Source organism: Xenopus tropicalis, chromosome 3, assembly GCF_000004195.4.
Source record: "Xenopus tropicalis strain Nigerian chromosome 3, UCB_Xtro_10.0, whole genome shotgun sequence".
NCBI lineage: Eukaryota > Metazoa > Chordata > Amphibia > Anura > Pipidae > Xenopus > Xenopus tropicalis.
The window spans coordinates 86,708,228-86,725,516 of NC_030679.2; the positions used below are offsets into that span (position 1 = coordinate 86,708,228).

At 40.4% G+C, this 17,289-nt stretch overlaps 1 protein-coding gene across 5 annotated transcripts in view; it reads left to right on the forward strand.

The window, feature by feature from the left end:
* copg2 (COPI coat complex subunit gamma 2) overlaps nt 1–16,723 on the forward strand; it is a 36,470-nt gene extending 19,747 nt beyond the window's left edge. For 4 of the 5 annotated variants that reach the window (XM_031897856.1, XM_031897859.1, XM_031897857.1 and 1 more), the window contains 13 exons: nt 104–292; nt 643–738; nt 3,927–4,170; nt 4,810–4,885; nt 5,300–5,403; nt 6,608–6,733; nt 9,639–9,704; nt 9,850–9,989; nt 10,522–10,693; nt 11,334–11,431; nt 12,386–12,524; nt 14,169–14,267; nt 15,966–16,723. In XM_031897856.1, the coding sequence (XP_031753716.1) occupies nt 104–292; nt 643–738; nt 3,927–4,170; nt 4,810–4,885; nt 5,300–5,403; nt 6,608–6,733; nt 9,639–9,704; nt 9,850–9,989; nt 10,522–10,693; nt 11,334–11,431; nt 12,386–12,524; nt 14,169–14,267; nt 15,966–16,096 (1,680 nt within the window). In that variant the 3' untranslated portion in view covers nt 16,097–16,723. 5 annotated transcript variants of the gene reach the window in all.
* Nucleotides 16,724–17,289: the final 566 nt, after the last annotated feature.

Genomic DNA, 17,289 nt, shown 5'->3' on the forward strand with positions numbered 1-17,289 from the left:
TCATGCATATTATCCTATTGAGGACATACTATAAAAAAAAAAAGGTAGTTTGTCTCTGATTTTTGCAATTGTATAATTTTAAACAAAGTTTTCCTTTTAATAGGTTGCAATGAAACATCCATCTGCAGTTACTGCATGTAACCTAGACCTTGAAAATTTGATCACAGATTCCAACCGCAGTATTGCCACGCTGGCCATCACAACACTGCTGAAAACCGGCAGCGAAAGCAGTGTTGATCGACTAATGAAACAAATCTCCACCTTTGTCTCTGAGATCTCAGATGAGTTTAAAGTAAGACTGTTCTGCACTCTGATCTTTTGACAATAAAAAAATATACATGTATAAAATGTTATTTTTTTTTCAAAAATAAACAAAAATATGCCCATTTCTTAAGTGGGACTTCCTTTTAAATTGACAAAATTTGCCTCCCCCAAGTAATATCTGAACTTTTTCCATAGAAAACAGCTGCAACATCCCCTTCTGTGAATAACCACTTGGAGTGCTGTAGGGAAGGCATTTTCCCAGCAGATCATATTTTTCCATATTTATGAAAAATGTAAAATATTTGCTAGAGGATGCTTGACAGTACACTCTGTTGATAACATTTTGCCATACGTACTGATTGCACTATATAATTGCAGGTGGTAGTTGTACAAGCAATCAGTGCCTTATGTCAGAAGTACCCACGCAAGCACAGCGTAATGATGACGTTCCTTTCCAACATGCTCAGGGATGACGTAAGTACACATGTGCACATGTTTTTTTAATGTTAATTTATTAATTGTAGTAAATCTTGTCTTCCTACCTCATGTTTTAATGTTTAACATGCCACTTTTGGTAGGGTAAGGCAAGATGCAGAATTGAATGAGTTTGGCATTTATTTTCTCAATTTGTGGCTGAGTTGGGATATAACTCTCAAGGGGTTTTATCTTTCTAATAATCAGTATTATTAGGGGCCCATGTAAGGTTAACCTTGAAGGACTGGTGTCCATTTTTACCTGAAGATAATGGGTAATGGCATATGGAGTGCTTTTAATCTGATAACTATCCATTTTCATCCATAGGGTTGGGCAGTTTGGCAAGGCATTTTTTGGGGTTGCTTAAAGTCGTAATGCTTATAGTACCCAAAGTATCCTCTGTTGGTGTTACCCTGATATGCCAAATAGATTGATATTATGTGTGTTATAATGATGCAGAATTGTAAATATGGATTATGTACATATGATTTTATATTTGTATATTTTCAAAATACTTTCATTTCATTGTTAATTACTGATATTAAAATTCTCTGTACTAAGGGTGGCATATATTGTATAAAATCCCCTATGTGACCAATCCAGTACCAATTTAACTTCATATAGATGGCCTAATAGACAGATAAATGCACAGATCAGAGCATATGTCAGTTGGCTAGGTCACTGGAGGCCTGGCAAACTGATGAATTGATAACTTATTGAATGCTATAGTTTGGCTGGGTTGAAAATTCTGGTCAGAAATCATATTTCAAGTAAACAAAAAGGATCTGATGGTATATGCAGTGTGTGATCAATTCAGACAGTTTGGACCTCTGACTAGTTTATAGACTAAAAATGGGTTTCTCTGCTGTGACCTTTTCTGCAATTTAACAGTACTTTTCTGACTCAAGAAAAGATTTCTGGATTTATACATTAATCAAAGTATATTGATGTGCCAATTTGTGTCTCGTATGAGCAGTCAAACACAGGAATTTTCAATGGGTGTTTGTACACAGCACTGGTCCATGTTGGAATAATTGTCTAAATTGTTGCTCTCCATCTGCGATTTGCACAAGGGTTTTATGATCTAGGCAATTGTTTCAAAGAGGAAAATAATTTATTAAATCTAAGGGGCTTTATTAACTACTATTAACTTTTTACAAGTGGTACCTACGAGCACTGCTTGTAAACTAGTTAACAATAGTTAACAAAACCCTTTGGTGTTCTTAGAAGTAGAATAGCCCACAATATATTATAAACATACTGTATATACACTGCTCAAAAAAATAAAGGGAACACTTAAACAACAAAATGTAACTCCAAGTCAGTCACACTTTTGTGAAATCAAACTGTCCACTTAGGTAGCAACACTGATTGACAATTAATTTCACATGCTGTTGTGCAAATGTAATAGACAACAGGTGGAAATTATAGGCAATTAGCAAGACATCCCCAATAAAGGAGTGGTTCTGCAGGTGGTGACCACAGACCACTTCTCAGTTCTTATGCTTTCTGGCTGATGTTTCAATGACTTTTGAATGCTGGTGGTGCTTTCACTCTAGTGGTAGCATGAGACAGAGTCTACAACCCACACTAATGGCTCAGGTAGTGCAGCTCATCCAGGATGGCACATCAATGCGAGCTGTGGCAAGAAGGCTTGCTGTGTCTGTCGGCATAGTGTCCAGAGCATGGAGGCGCTACCAGGAGACAGGCCAGTACATCAGGAGACGTGGAGGAGGCTATAGGAAGGCAACAACCCAGCAGCAGGACCGCTACCTCCACCTTTGTGCAAGGAGGAACAGGAGGAGCACTGCCAGAGCCCTGCAAAATGACCTCCAGAGGGCCACAAATGTGCATGTGTCTGCTCAAACGGTCAGAAACAGACTCCTTGAGGGTGGTATGAGGGCCCGACGTTCACAGGTAGGGGTTGTGCTTACAACCCAACACTGTGCAAGACGTTTGGCATTTGCCAGAGAACACCAAGATTGGCAAATTCGCCACTGGCGCCCTGTGCTCTTCACAGATGAAAGCAGGTTCACACTGAGCACATGTGACAGACGTGACAGAGTCTGGAGACACCGTGGAGAACATTTTGCTGCCTGCAACATCCTCCAGCATGACTGGTTTGGCAGTGGGTCAGTAATGGTGTAGGGTGGCATTTCTTTGTGGGGGCAGCATAGCCCTCCATGTGCTCGCCAGAGGTAGCCTGACTGCCATTAGGTAGTGAGGTGAGATCCTCAGACCCTTTGTGAGACCAATATGCTGGTGCGGTTGGCCCTGGGTTCCTCCTGATGCAAGACAGTGCTAGACCTCATGTGGCTGGAGTGTGTCAGCAGTTCCTGCAAGATGAAGGCATTGATGCTATGGACTGGCCCTACTGTTCCCCAGACCTGAATCCAATTGAGCACATCTGGGATATCATGTCTCCCTCCATCCACCAATGCCACGTTGCACCACAGACTGTCCAGGAGTTGGTGGATGCTTTAGACCAGGTCTGGGAGGGGATCCCTCAGGAGACCATCCGCCACCTCATCATGCCCAGGCGTTGTAGGAAGGTCATATAGGCACACGGAGGCCACACACACTACTGAGCCTCATTTTGACTTGTTTTAAGGACATTACATCAAAGTTGGATCAGCCTGTAGCGTTTTTTTCCACTTTAATTTTGAGAGTGACTCCAAATCCAGACCTCCATTGGTTGATAAATTTGATTTCCATTGATAATTTTGTTGTCAGCACATTCAACTAGATAAAGAACGAAGTATTTAATAAGAATATTTCATTCAGATCTAGGATGTCTTATTTTTCTGTTCCCTTTATTTTTTTTGAGCAGTGTATTTCGCTTCATAGTAAATGAGGCCATACACTGTTCAGCCCAGCCTGTTTACAAACATGCGCAACCAAGTATCTGACCAACATCCATAGCACATGGATATTTGTTGGGATTGTTGGGTTCTAATACATGCACGGGCATAAATAGACACATTACTACCTCTTGTCTATCCATAGGTGATTTGGGGTGTTAATTGTTAGTCATAGATTTACTTGGCAATTCTTGCCAGTAGAACTAGTTCTCTTTAAAAAAAAAATTAGTAAATGGCCATAAGATAATTAATTTTCTGTTTAAATAGTGTCTTGTTCCTAGCTCAAAATGCTCAAGTATGCTAAACTACACACACTCTCATATGCAGGGAGGTTTTGAATACAAGCGTGCCATTGTGGACTGCATTATTAGCATCATAGAAGAGAACCCAGACAGCAAAGAATCTGGCCTTGCTCACCTGTGTGAATTTATTGAGGACTGTGAGCACACAGTTCTGGCTACCAAGATTCTGCATCTTTTGGGAAGAGAAGGGCCAAAAACACCCACACCCTCCAAGTACATTCGTTTCATCTTTAACAGGGTGGTATTAGAGAATGAAGCCGTCAGAGCAGGTAAGAATACCACCATTATTTTTTCTTTCTTCCTTTTTTCTTTGCTTAAGTAATAACCTCAATTATTTATTAGTAAACATAACTTAATAGTAGCTATATTACACTTAAACTACGGCTATAGTAAACTTAAACTACTTATTAGGATGTTGCAGAGATATACCTCCAGAACTCCAGTGCAGTAGGGTTTGGGGTAATTTGAATCGTTAACATCTAGATTACTGAAGGCTGCTTTACATTTATTATTTGTAAACCGAGGCACTTATTTTTAATGTTAACCTTTAACTATTGAAGTTCCATTTTCCCAAACTTCTGAGCCACACTCAGATGTAAAAGGTGTTGGTGAGCCACACAAGCTTGAAAAAAGCTCTTTGGGGATTTTAAATAAGGACTGTGGTTATTTGGTAGCCCCATGTGGACTGCTGGTCTGCAAGAGGCTCTGCTTTGAGTAAAACAGAGAAGTGTCTCTGTGCTTCCAAAACTTGTCTTCAAGCCAGAAATGTAAAAATGGACACCTACTTTGAGGCCACTGGGAGCAACATGTTGCCCCCCAGTCACTAGTTGGGGATCACTGCCTTACAGCAATATGATGGTGTACGTAGCTTTGCTAATGATCTCTTGTTTTTATTTTTTTCCTTATAGCGGCGGTCAGTGCTTTGGCTAAATTTGGTGCCCAAAACGAACCTCTTCTACCAAGTGTTTTGGTACTTCTTCAAAGGTAGTGCATTTTGGGACATGGTATACGCTAGCATTTTGAATTGTTCATATTATAAGACAAATTGTACTGGGCCAGATTGAAGGTATATATAATAAGTAATTTCACCTAATGTACTTGGTGCACATAGAGCTATTGTGGTATGGGTTAGAAATGCATTTTTAACAGAAAATTCTAGTGTTACTGTGCCTGTAACTATAATAAAGCAAAATAAAATAATCATGATGTGATTGTTGCTCTTCCTGCTTTTCAAATTTCCATGGATCCCTCTAAGAATATGCCTAAACTTCGTATTCTGTAAAGATCATTTAAGCATGTGATCACTGATAGATTCCAAAATACAGTTAGCCAGCATCTTTGTTTAACATTTTGGAAAATATTGCTAAATATTAGCATTGTATTCTGCCTGCCTTCCAGGTGCATGATGGACAGTGATGATGAGGTGCGAGACAGAGCAACATTTTACTTCAATGTATTAAACCAAAACCAACTAGCACTTAATACTGCCTACATTTTCAATGGTTAGTAGCAAAGTAAATAAATCTGTCATTTGCATATTCGTATCTATCTTACATTTTTAATGATTTATTTTATTTATTTCCTGGTGGTTATATAAGGCTGACACATTTTTAATTTTATTTTATTACATCTGCTCTTTTTTAGGTCTGTCAAATGCATTATGGTAGTCTAGTTTCCTGTGTTCTGTGGTCATCAAAACTAACAGTCTTCATTAGTGGATTTAATTTAACTGTTAAACCATCATGGCAAACTATTCTGAAAATTAGAAAACGAATATTAGCTTTATCTGATGGACATAATTACTCTTCAGTATCACCTTTCCCTTTCTGTCCCATCTTTATGCCAGACAGGTTAAAGGGGACCTGTCACCCAGACATAAAAACTGTATAATAAAAGTCCTTTTCAAATTAAACATGAAACCTAAATTCATTTTTTATTAACATTCATACCCATAATAAAAGCATTTAAAAATCCCAGCTGCCACTCATATATTGAGCAGACAGTTACTTTAGCTTTCCATTCAGAACTTCTTAGATGTCACTCCTCACATTCCCCCACACTCCTCGCCATCTAATTTTGTATCCTGGGCATTCGGTCCCCCATTCTGGCACATAAACAAGATATTGTCAGGATGCAAATCTTGCCTTAATAACAGTGTCCACAAAATGGCACCTGCCTGTTCGCTACAATTGTGAATTCCAAGACTGAAGTAAACAACATTAAAATAATTTATATAGAGTAAGTGAAGTTTATTTTTCTTGACAAACACAATGGAAAATAATTTGGAATCATTTCTAAGAGTGACAGGCCCCTTTAAATGGCATTATTGGTGTGTGCTCCCTTTTCCTGGACAACATATTTTTCATCCCCTTCTCTTGGTGATTGATACATGTGCAGAAGGGCCTGCTGGTGCTGTTTGTGCACTAGTCACAGCAGAGCTCTGCTGATGGATTTAGCTGCAAGTATCCAGCATTTTTTGTGCATTTTATTTATTTAGCATTTAGGCACCTGAAAGCTGTGCCCCCCTAAAGCTGCCACACTAGACACAGACCCTTGTATGCCTATACAAACTGCAAGATGCTGCATAAAGTGAGACAGATTGCGATAGCGAAAATTTGCATGAAGCCTTTATTAAATTTTTAATTTCACAATGGTCCCCTTTAAATTACACATTATATCTATATCCACTTCTTACCTTTCTTACAGGTCTTACAGTTTCTGTTTTTGGAATGGAGAAAGCCCTACACCAATATACACTGGAACCTTCAGAGAAACCCTTTGATATGAAGACTGTTCCTCTTGCCACTGTGCCCTTTTTGGAACAGAAGACTGGTATATAATACTATAGCTTTTGGCATATGTAAATATAATGAACAATAGTAAAGCTTTTCTGCATCACGCTAATTTCTTCAACTTTCATTTTAGGGGGACAAAGGCACTAAATAGTTTATGTAACTTGCTAGGGGGAAAGGATACTAAAAGAAACTGCAATCTAGTCAGTCCTGCGAAGGATCCAGCCTATTTATTCCCAGCAGGCTTTCTGGGTGGCTGTGACTACCCTCTTTTAATGTTCTTATGGAAGGTGGACACATCTTCCCTCATGAAGTTTTGATTTTATTTTTTTCTTTCTGGGGCAGGAATCCTGATTCAGACCCCAGGCAACATGGAGCTCAAGTAAGGGGGTTGAGTGCATGCGAGCTCCCATGCACTACTATGCTGTGCCTAACACCACTTCCTGCCCTCCACCGCTGTTCTACAACAGCCGAGTACCCACAATCTGGTAGGGTTCAGGAAATGAGAGTGAAGATGCACATATTTGCATTTGTCACCTTGCACTCAGATTTGCTGGTGACTGACCAATCTGCTCTATGCAGCATTAGAGTATCTGCATTCAGGTAGGCGCAGACCTTGCAACAGCACGGCTGGATCTTCAATTTCAAGAAGTCATTCCTGATGATCAACACCCAACTCTGCTGCACTATCCTTAGCCTTAGTCAGCATAGTGCCCTTTGCCCAATATCACAACAGCCCCCATCACATGCCATTGTGACCAACTCTCGGGACTCTCCATTCTCCCTTCCTCTCTCGACAGAGATTTCTGGCCTGGTGGATGTGCCCAGCTCACCTTGCCCAGGGCGATCCCTTTGCAATACTCCACTAGACTATTCTAACCACAGATGACAGTCTTTGGGGCTAAGGTGCAGTTTGCCAGGGGCAAATGGCTTCCTTCAAAGGCATCCTTTCCGATTAACATTTTAGAGCCAAAAAATGGTCTCCTCTTCACTGGACAGCCCTACTCAAGGACAAGCCAATCGAGGTGCAGACCAACAATGCCATTGTGGTGGCATGTGTCACCAAGAAGGCACCTGCAGCTAGTGTCAGGAATTGTTGCCTGGGCAGAGGAGCATGTTCCTGTCATCTCAGCAGTTCACATTCCAGGGTTGGACAATTGGACTGCTGACTTTCTCAGCAAAAAAACTCTTGATCAGAGGTAATGGATGCTTCATCCTGATATTTTCCAGGCCCTTGTCTCCTTTTGGGGGACCTTAGAGGTCGATCTGATGGCTTCCAGGTTCATGCCAAGTTCCTCTACCTCATGTACTGGTCAAAAGCTCTCCGGGGTTGGTGCTCTCAATCCATGGCCGTTCAAAGACATCTGCTTCTTCCCCCCCACCCGGGAAGAAAACCATTGTCTTCTAAAGCCTCTGCTTCCTTCAGCAGGTTCTCGACAAAGGTCTCTGTTTGGCCTCTCTCCAGACCTAGAGCTCTTTCGGTACTGTTCCAACACCAGATTGCGCAGGGTCCACACATCTAGACTTGCTATCAGGGACCCACCCATGTTGCTTTTCCAGTTTGCTCACTGGTGCCAGGCCGGAAAAACTGTCTTCCTATAACTTTGGCCAGAAAGGTCTCAGACCTGGCAACTCTTTCCTGCTGTCTTACCCCTTCCTTGTTTGTTTTCCATCAGGACAAAGCTGTGCTCTGTCCCAAAAAGAGGATGCACTTCATTCCCTTGATGTTGTTAGGGCACTAAAATACTATTTTCAGAGATTGGAAGCGTTTTGGAAGTATAATGTCCTCGATATTCCTCTGGGTCGCCTCAAAGCACCCAGAGTTTTCAAGACTTAAGTTACCAAATGGATCAGGGATACAATTTCCAGAGCTACCAGTTTGCTGGCAAGTCATCCCCACTCAGGGCCACAACTTTTTCAACCAGATCAATGGCGGCAGCTTGAGCAGCAAAAAACCTGGTTTCAGTGAAGCAGTTTTGCAAGGCAGTCACCTGGTCCTCCATTCATACATGCCAGATGCATGTGACTTCAGCAGAGGCAGTTTTTGACAGGAAGGTTTTCTTATAGGGACTGCTTTTGGACATTGTTCCAGTGCCCGTGTCCCCCTAAAATGAAAGAGAAAGGGGGATTTTTATTTTACTTGTAAAATCTTTTTCTCTCTTCATTTAAAGGGGGACCCAGGCACACCCTCCCTTGATGATTTTTCCAGCATGGAAAGCACCCTCTCAGTGTTATATGCATTACAGCAGCTCCAATTGAGCCTTCGTTGGTTGGGAGTCTTCTCTGTCTCCCATTCCTTCTTCCTGGGCCTTTTTGGTTCTCTGCATTGCAGGGATGGAAGTCCGATTAGCCAAATTATATTTGCCAGTACCTTTTAGTTAGTTTCCTTGTTTTAGATGTAGTTATTCATTTTTGATTATGTTCTGGGTAGTGACAACTACCCAGAGTGGATGTAGCCTACTGGGGAGAGATGGGCTGGCCCATTGGGAGGGCTTTCAAGACCTTTGTTCTTTTAGTGCCCCATAGTCCTGGGAAAGCTTTGTTTTAGTTTGAAGGACCATGCACTTAAATAGAGCTGTTTAGGGTTTGGTAGACCACATTAACTCACTCCTAGGATATATATATATATATATTTTTTAAACGTTGTTTTTATTTGTTTGTTTTGTAACAAAGTAGATTACATATAAAACATGTAGAAGAAAAAGTAAAAAAAAAGTGAAATTGGGATCAGATAGGGGGTTGGGGGGGAGGAGGGGGTTGGACTCTCGCCTGATCATTATTCTACATGTAATCCTTTCCTTTTGTTCTGATTCTGATGCCTGGGTTTATTTTCTGGGGTTGTATTTTCTGGTCAGGTTGTTGCCTCCTAGGAGTGATTTTTAGTGATTTTGTTGAGGTAGAATAAGTGTGGCTTCTGAATTGTTTTTTGTTTTCAAAATCATCAGATCTTGCACCTATTGCTACCAAACAGCCTGAGAAAATGGTACCTGTCAGACAAGACATCTTCCAAGGTGAGATTTATTAGGGATGTTTGGAGACATTCTATCAAAAATGTACCAATTCAATCTCAGTCATGTCTGGGAAAACGCACACTGCTCCAGAATTCTTCTATTACAATTCTCTGTACAAAAAAAGCAATAACCCATCTTTTTGCAGACCAATTAGCTGCCATTCCGGAATTTAAGAACCTGGGGCCCTTGTTTAAGTCTTCCGAGCCCGTGCAGCTTACTGAAGCGGAGACTGAATATTTTGTAAGATGCATCAAGCATGTATTTCCAAATCATATTGTGTTCCAGGTACGTTAACTCTTTATATACCTGCTTAAAACACAAAGCAGCCAGTATTTACTGACCATGTTTTAAAAGAATTGCAGACATTTGTAATGTTTAATAATTCGGTAAGCCACAACATAAGAATAAATGTGGGTGGGTAGTAAATCGAGAGAATCAAGTGTTAAAAAGAAGTTCCTAAAAACAGTGGTGTCAAATTATAAAGTGACCCAAAACACACAAAAGGCCATTTTAATTTACCATTCTTTAAGAGTGACACTCGGTGAGCATCTCTTCAGGCAGAAATCTTCATTAAACATATTTTTACTGGAGTACCATAATCGCCTTGCCTGGCCAATTATGGTACTCCAATAAAACTATTTCTAATGACACTTTACTCTGTAGCTTGTTCATTATTGTTTCCATGCTGTGCTCTTGAGGTGTATCATTTTTCCCTTTGTCATATTGCAGTAATCTTAGTTTAGGTTTATGCTATATATTGCCATGCACATATGTGTTTATAGCTTTTTCTGCTCTGACCTTTAATTGTCTTTACCAGTTTGATTGCACAAATACACTAAATGATCAGCTCTTAGAGAAGGTGACAGTGCAGATGGAGCCATCAGAAGCTTATGAAGTGGTACATTATGTCCCAGCTCCAAGCCTTCCATATAACCAACCTGGCATTAGTTATACACTTGTCAGGCTTCCCGATGATGATCCTACTGCAGGTGATTTTACAACTGTAAACGCTGTTCATTACCTTTATCTGTTTTTTCTTTACTTAAAAAGTCTTAACTACCACCATAAAATACTAATTCCTGCTTAGCTTCTATAGTAGAAGTAAATAAAAAAATATTTTCAGCAATTTCCAGGTCTTAAAATGTCACCTCAGGATTTTGTGTGGTTATCATGTTAAAAGTGAACTGCAGCTAAATTTATATCTGCTCCAGAGTACTTGAGTTTTTCAGGATATATAAAAACATTTTTATACTTGTACTAGTAGTGCAGTAACCCATGGCAACCAGCCATGTATTCACTTTCGTTGTTTTAGTCGCAGCTGTCTGATCAAAGCTAATCACAGGTTAGTTGCTGGGGGTTTATGTTTTGTACAACTATCTCTGGCATTAGTAAATGAGCCCAACTGTGTTTCTTGGTATCCTTACTATAGGATGTTAAGAATAGTTTTTATATTTTGCAGCGACAGAAGTGAAATAAGCAAAAGGCATTTGGTCCCCCCAAGAATTTTTTTTTTTTCTGGGAAGTAAATACTGCTTTACAAATATCTTAGTTCTTAGTGTTTTTTGCAACTTGTAATAAACTGTGAATAATACATAGCCACATATACTATGTTGTGTTGCATTTCTTTAGTGTCCTGTACATTCAGTTGCACAATGAAGTTTGTGGTCAGAGATTGTGACCCCCAGACTGGTGTTCCTGATGATGAAGGTTACAGTGATGAATATGTGGTATGTATTTTTAGCTAAATATACAATATTTTTTTTTTATATGAGGCACTAAGGTATTATAGATTTAGGGCTCTGACACACGGGGAGACTCCCTGTTCGCGGGCGACTAATCTTCCCGAGTTGTCATGACCCGCCATCCCACCGGCAAACATGTAAGTCGCCGGCGGGATGGCACACGCGGCGGCGCTATTTCCCAAAATCGCGCCGCCGCGTCTGCCATCCCGCCGGCGACTTACATGTTCGCCGGTGGGATGGCAGGGGGAAGGCAACTCGGGGAGATTAGTCGCCCGCGAACAGGGAGTTTTGCCGCGGGCGACTATTCTCCCCGTGTGCCAGAGCCCTTACCTAAAATGGCATCTCTCATGCTTGATGCATCCTCTTGTGTTTTAAAGACTTTTAACAGCTATCTCTGTAAACCATATTGCACGAGACCATTTCAGAGCATATGAGATGAACTAAGGTTATGAGTATCTCAGTTGTCCTGCATTTTCCTTCACGTTTCCTACATTCACCTTTCCCCTTCCTAACCTATATCTTGGGAAACAATACTTCTTTTCAATTTGCTGAAGTACAGTGGCAATAAAGCTAATTCCATTTTCCTGTGGGTCTGCATTTTTGTAAAGCAAATATGGGGGGGAATTGTACAGAAGTATAAATAGTTAAATAAGTTTGGCTCTGCCCAGAGTTGTATTTGCAGAAAAGAAACACTGATTTAATTAAAGCTGTGCAGTAAAATAATGACTGTGTATATAATGACTGTAATATAACTTTTATTTACCACTATAGTAGCCAAGATAAGCAGCACTAAATGTATTTGTTTTTTTTATATTTATTCATTTAAACTGTTTTAAAAAATATGAATACTATCTGTGGATCCAAAGCTGCATAAATTGTGCCATTGTGACAGTATTCTGGGTTGTGTAGAATAAATATTGGCGTTTCACATCATATTAGCTTGAAGACCTAGAGGTGACTCTGTCAGACCATATTCAGAAAATACTGAAGCCAAATTTTGGAGCAGCATGGGAAGAAATTGGTGATACATATGAGAAAGAAGAAACATTTGCCCTTACTACAACAAAGAGCCTAGAAGGTAAGTTCTTTATGCAGAGACTTGCTACAGCTTGTAATAGTAGCATGTCTAAGGGCACAATCACATGTAGTGGATGCTCACTTATGTAGCTCCATGTAGCTCCACAGATGCGCACTTGGGACAGCCTGTGTGCAGTTACACTGAGCGGACATCAGCCTGAAAGTGCGAAAGCATGCAAATCCCATCAAGTGAGGACTATGTCAAGCTTTGGATGAGGTTCATGACTGGCAGTTCATGACTTCTTACAATCACGTCAATTCACTTCATTTGGCTTCCATCTTGGCTAATCAGGCAAAGATCCTATCATTTTGCACCTTTCGAAACAACCTTTTCTTGCCTTGTATGTGGCAAAGTTTGACCTCACCCTATTTCCATGGTACTTATGAGGAAAGAACTGTGGCCTTAAACCACTACAGTTAAATTTTGTTAGTCGTCCTGTAGCTGGAAAGTCATAAATACCCCAAAATACATTACATGTGTCACTGGTGCTTGTATAGCCCAGACAATTTAAAGAAAATATCCTATTAAGGTTTTACAGTTATTTATCAACATGTTAGCAGTGTAAGTGAAAAGAGAGTAGCTTTCGAATGGCACCACTGTGCCTGTGATGGAGATTGATGCTTTGTGCCCACTAGCTTTTTATTGTGCTTTTGGGGCCCACTGCTTTTATTGTACCTTGTGCTTTTTTGCACTTTTTATCAACACTGATATACAAAGGGTTATTTTGTGAATTTGATCTCCTTTACAGGAAAATAATTCCAGTTTAAAGCTGGCTATAAATTGAAACATTCCTCCTTTGGCAAGACAGTCAATCTTTCCCCAGTACAACAGAAATGCAGGCTACCAGGGTGAGGACCACATCAACGCGTCAATGTGGTCCTTGCCCCAAAAGGATTTTTTGGACAGATATCTGTTGGGCATGGCCGTCACAGGGCCGTACACACATGCAGAATCTTTAATTTAGTTCTCACAGGCAAAAGATCATAGGGTTAGAATTTTTGCTATTAAATCATCTCATTTGCCATTTATGGGGCACAGAAGAATTGATATTTTTCAGGTGAAAGGTCCCCGTCTGTGATTCCCAAAAATAAATTTATCATGCTGTCCTGTGAAATTAACATTTGAGGCATTTAATGTTGTATTTTAAAGCCATATTTCTTAAACATACATACATGTTTTTAAATCAGTGCACTAATTGCTCAGTTGACTGTATGAATTGTTAGATTATCATTATATATAATGTGTTTTACAAAACCTAACTCACATTAAGTATTTTATTTCATTGATACAAAAGGCATAACATGCTTCAGAAATGAAGGAAAAATTACTTGGTGTGAAATTTGTAGCCAGGTACTTACTTGTAGTGAAATTATAATTAGTCCCTAAAGTGCTCAGAATGATTGTCAACTCCTCTTTACTGCTGTACTTTTACAAAGGGGCATCTGGGCCCCCTAGTGCTGCCCTGATGATGCCACTCCCCTCCATGCCCCACTGCGCTTAGGCTTTATGTGTCTGAGGGAGCTGCATTGTGCACTCAATCTGCAATAGAAGAGCTTCAATTTTTATTAATTTTATATTGATAGCATTTAACTAGTGAACTTAATAAACTAAAAATGTGAACTTTTGTTTCTGTGTTGTGTGCAGAGGCTGTTAACAACATAATTAAATTCCTGGGGATGCAGCCATGTGAGAGGTCTGACAAGGTGCCAGAAAACAAGAACTCACACGTGCTATACTTGTCAGGTAAGTGATCCATATGTGGTTCAGTCGAACAGCACTATTTTTGACCGTTTTTTGCTTTGAGGTCAAAAAGGCATCTTCCATGTCTTTGTATTAACCAGCATACAATTCAATGTATCGGATAGAATCAAGGCAAAGCAAGCACAAACCATTAATACTGCTGTTATCTCAGGCAAATGTGCTTACTTTACCTAAAACTGGCTGCCAAATTCAACCATGCTGCCTAACCATCTGTCCATGTATGGCCAAACAGGGGCCATACATGGACAGATCAATAATATTGCAATCCATTAATAGACTGCAGGATTATCGGTTCTGGCAGAATTCTCTTCAGCTGAAAAGAATAAAAGAGGAGCTCTGGGGCTCCCTTTACTTTCTGTTGTTCAAAATGTTTGACCCCTGGTATAGTATCCATCCTTTTGGCTTACGGGACGATTGGTAGAATTTCCATAAAAGTCGGCCCTGGTATGGCCACTGCAAGCTTCATTTGATTTCATAACCCTAAATATGATTTGTTAAACAGGTCTTTGGAGCCAGACTTTTCATAATTTTTATCTGTTTTGGATGTTGTACCTTATCTTAACTGATTTATATATGTGCCATTAAAGGAGAAGGAAAGGCTAAGTCACTTGGGGGTGCCAAAATGTTAGGCACCCCCAAGTGACTTAGATCGCTTACCTTTTACCCCGGGCTGGTGCCCCTGTACAGAGAGAACAGCACCAGCCCGGGGTAGCAGCGAGCGCTTCCTACTTCCTATTCACCGAACTTAAACAAGAAAGTCGGCTTTTCACTCTACTGCGCATGCGCCGGCCGACGGATTTCGCCGGCAGAAGAGAAAGGAAGGAGGAAGCACTTCCTACAGGTACCCTGGGCTGGTGCTTTTTTCATCTAACGGGCACCAGCCCAGGGTACAAGGTAAGCGATCTAAGTCACTTGGGGGTGCCTAACATTTTGGCACCCCCAAGTGACTTAGCCTTTCCTTCCCCTTTAAAGGAGAAGGAAAGGCTAAGTCACTTGGGGTGCCAAAATGTTAGGCAACCCCAAGTGACTTTAATCGCTTACCTTGTACCCCGGGCTGGTGCCCCTGTTAGGAGAAAACAGCACCAGCCCAGGGTACCTGCAGCGCTTCCTCCTTCCGGCTTCGTTAAGCTGTGACTGTGAGTCAGGCACATGCGCAGTAGAGTGAAAAGCCGACTTCTCTGTTAAAGTTTCGCTTTTCACTCTACTGCGCATTTTACTTAACATTTTGGCACCCCCAAGTGCCTTTCCATGCCCTTTTAATTGGGCATATAATGGGCAAGGGGAAGATGGTTAAACTGCTCTTAACAGAAATCCCTAAAGCAATATTTTGCTGTTAGCTTTGGTAAATGGGAAATATCATTCTGTTTAGGTTTTATTTTTTAGATACCTGGCCAGTACAGCCCAAAATTTAGCAAGTTCTTCATTATATATATCTGCAAGGACTATTAAGAGGCCAAGATATCAATCTCCCAAAAGGTGGCATCACTTTTATGTGGGCTCAGTACATGTGGTATCATGGATAATTAACTGATAATTTGAATATGTTGTAAAGCAAGAGTCCTTTAACTGTATATTTCAAAAGTATATGTTTTACCAGCCTTTTAAAAGCTATACAGCATGGGAGCACACTTTAGCTGTGAAAGAGTTAAAGTAACTGAGAGATTTAATTTTATTTTGTAGGGGTTTACAGAGGAGGTCATGATGTGCTTGTGAGATCCAGACTCGCCCTAGCTGATGGGGTTACCATGCAAGTTACTGTCAGGAGCCAAGATGAAACTCCAGCAAATGTCATTCTGGTCTCAGTGGGCTAAGTCATTCCTTTGTCAAAGCAGAACTTTCTCCTGCCCACTGTACAAACAAACATTTCTTCTACAAACACATTTCTTCTTTCTGCCATCTGAAGTGTCAGAAAATGTCCCGAACCTTTCTCTTCTATGAAAAGAACTTTTGATTGGGCAGCCTGCAGTAGAAATACATAGAGGGCTTTCTTGCAGACTACGGGTTGAAGTTGTTGAAAGTAGAATGTAGTCCATTCCAATGTGTTGTGTTATGTTAAGCATAGAAATACATGTTTGCACTCTGACATTCATAACAATGGTCATATATTCATAATAATGGATATAAGTAGAGAATAATCACATTCATTTAAATTATACTACTGACCTTGCTGCATTCATTTCACACCAGACTCCTGTTTATGGTTCTTTGCATTCGCTAAAAGTGAAGGTCAATAAGCTTTAACATTAAGAGTGCAAAACCATGCTTTCCCCAGTGCATTAGTTACTGTATTTTAGACCAAAATAAAATATGTGACCCTGAATATTTGCAACCACAGAATATCATTCTTGTAGCGATGTTTGTAATTTAAACAAATCTTTGCAGTCTCAGTTGCTCTAGACTTGTTTTGACAATAAAACTGAAAACATTTTGGGTCCAAATATGGCAAAGTTTTTCTTATTAGAGCAGTGTATTAATCTTTCCACTCAATGGAGGTGTGCATGCATTGGCTCACAACTGATTCCCACTCCAAAGGTCTGCTCTGGCTCACCAACAACCTCCTTCACCCCCATGATTCACACTTCACGTCACGTCTACTTGCACCATCCTGAGGCAAACCAGCAGTGTTGTCAGCAGGTATTTCAGGATGCTCAACCCTGCTGACATCCAGCAACGGAGAGGTTAAATGTGGCACTTTTGAGGGCAGTGAGGCTGTGGAATGCCCTTCCTAGTGATGTGGTAATGGCAGATTCTGTTAATGCCTTTTAAGAGGGGCCTGGATGAGTTTTTGAACAAGCAGAATATCCAGGGCTATTGTGATACTAATATCTACAGTTAGTATTACTGGTTGTATATATATAGTTTATGTATGTGAGTGTATAGATTGGTTAGTATAGGTTGTGTGTGTGCTGGGTTTACTCGGATGGGTTGAACTTGATGGACAATGGTCTTTTTTCAACCCTATGTAACTATGTAACTTCCTACTGAGAATCTACAGCAGCCTCAC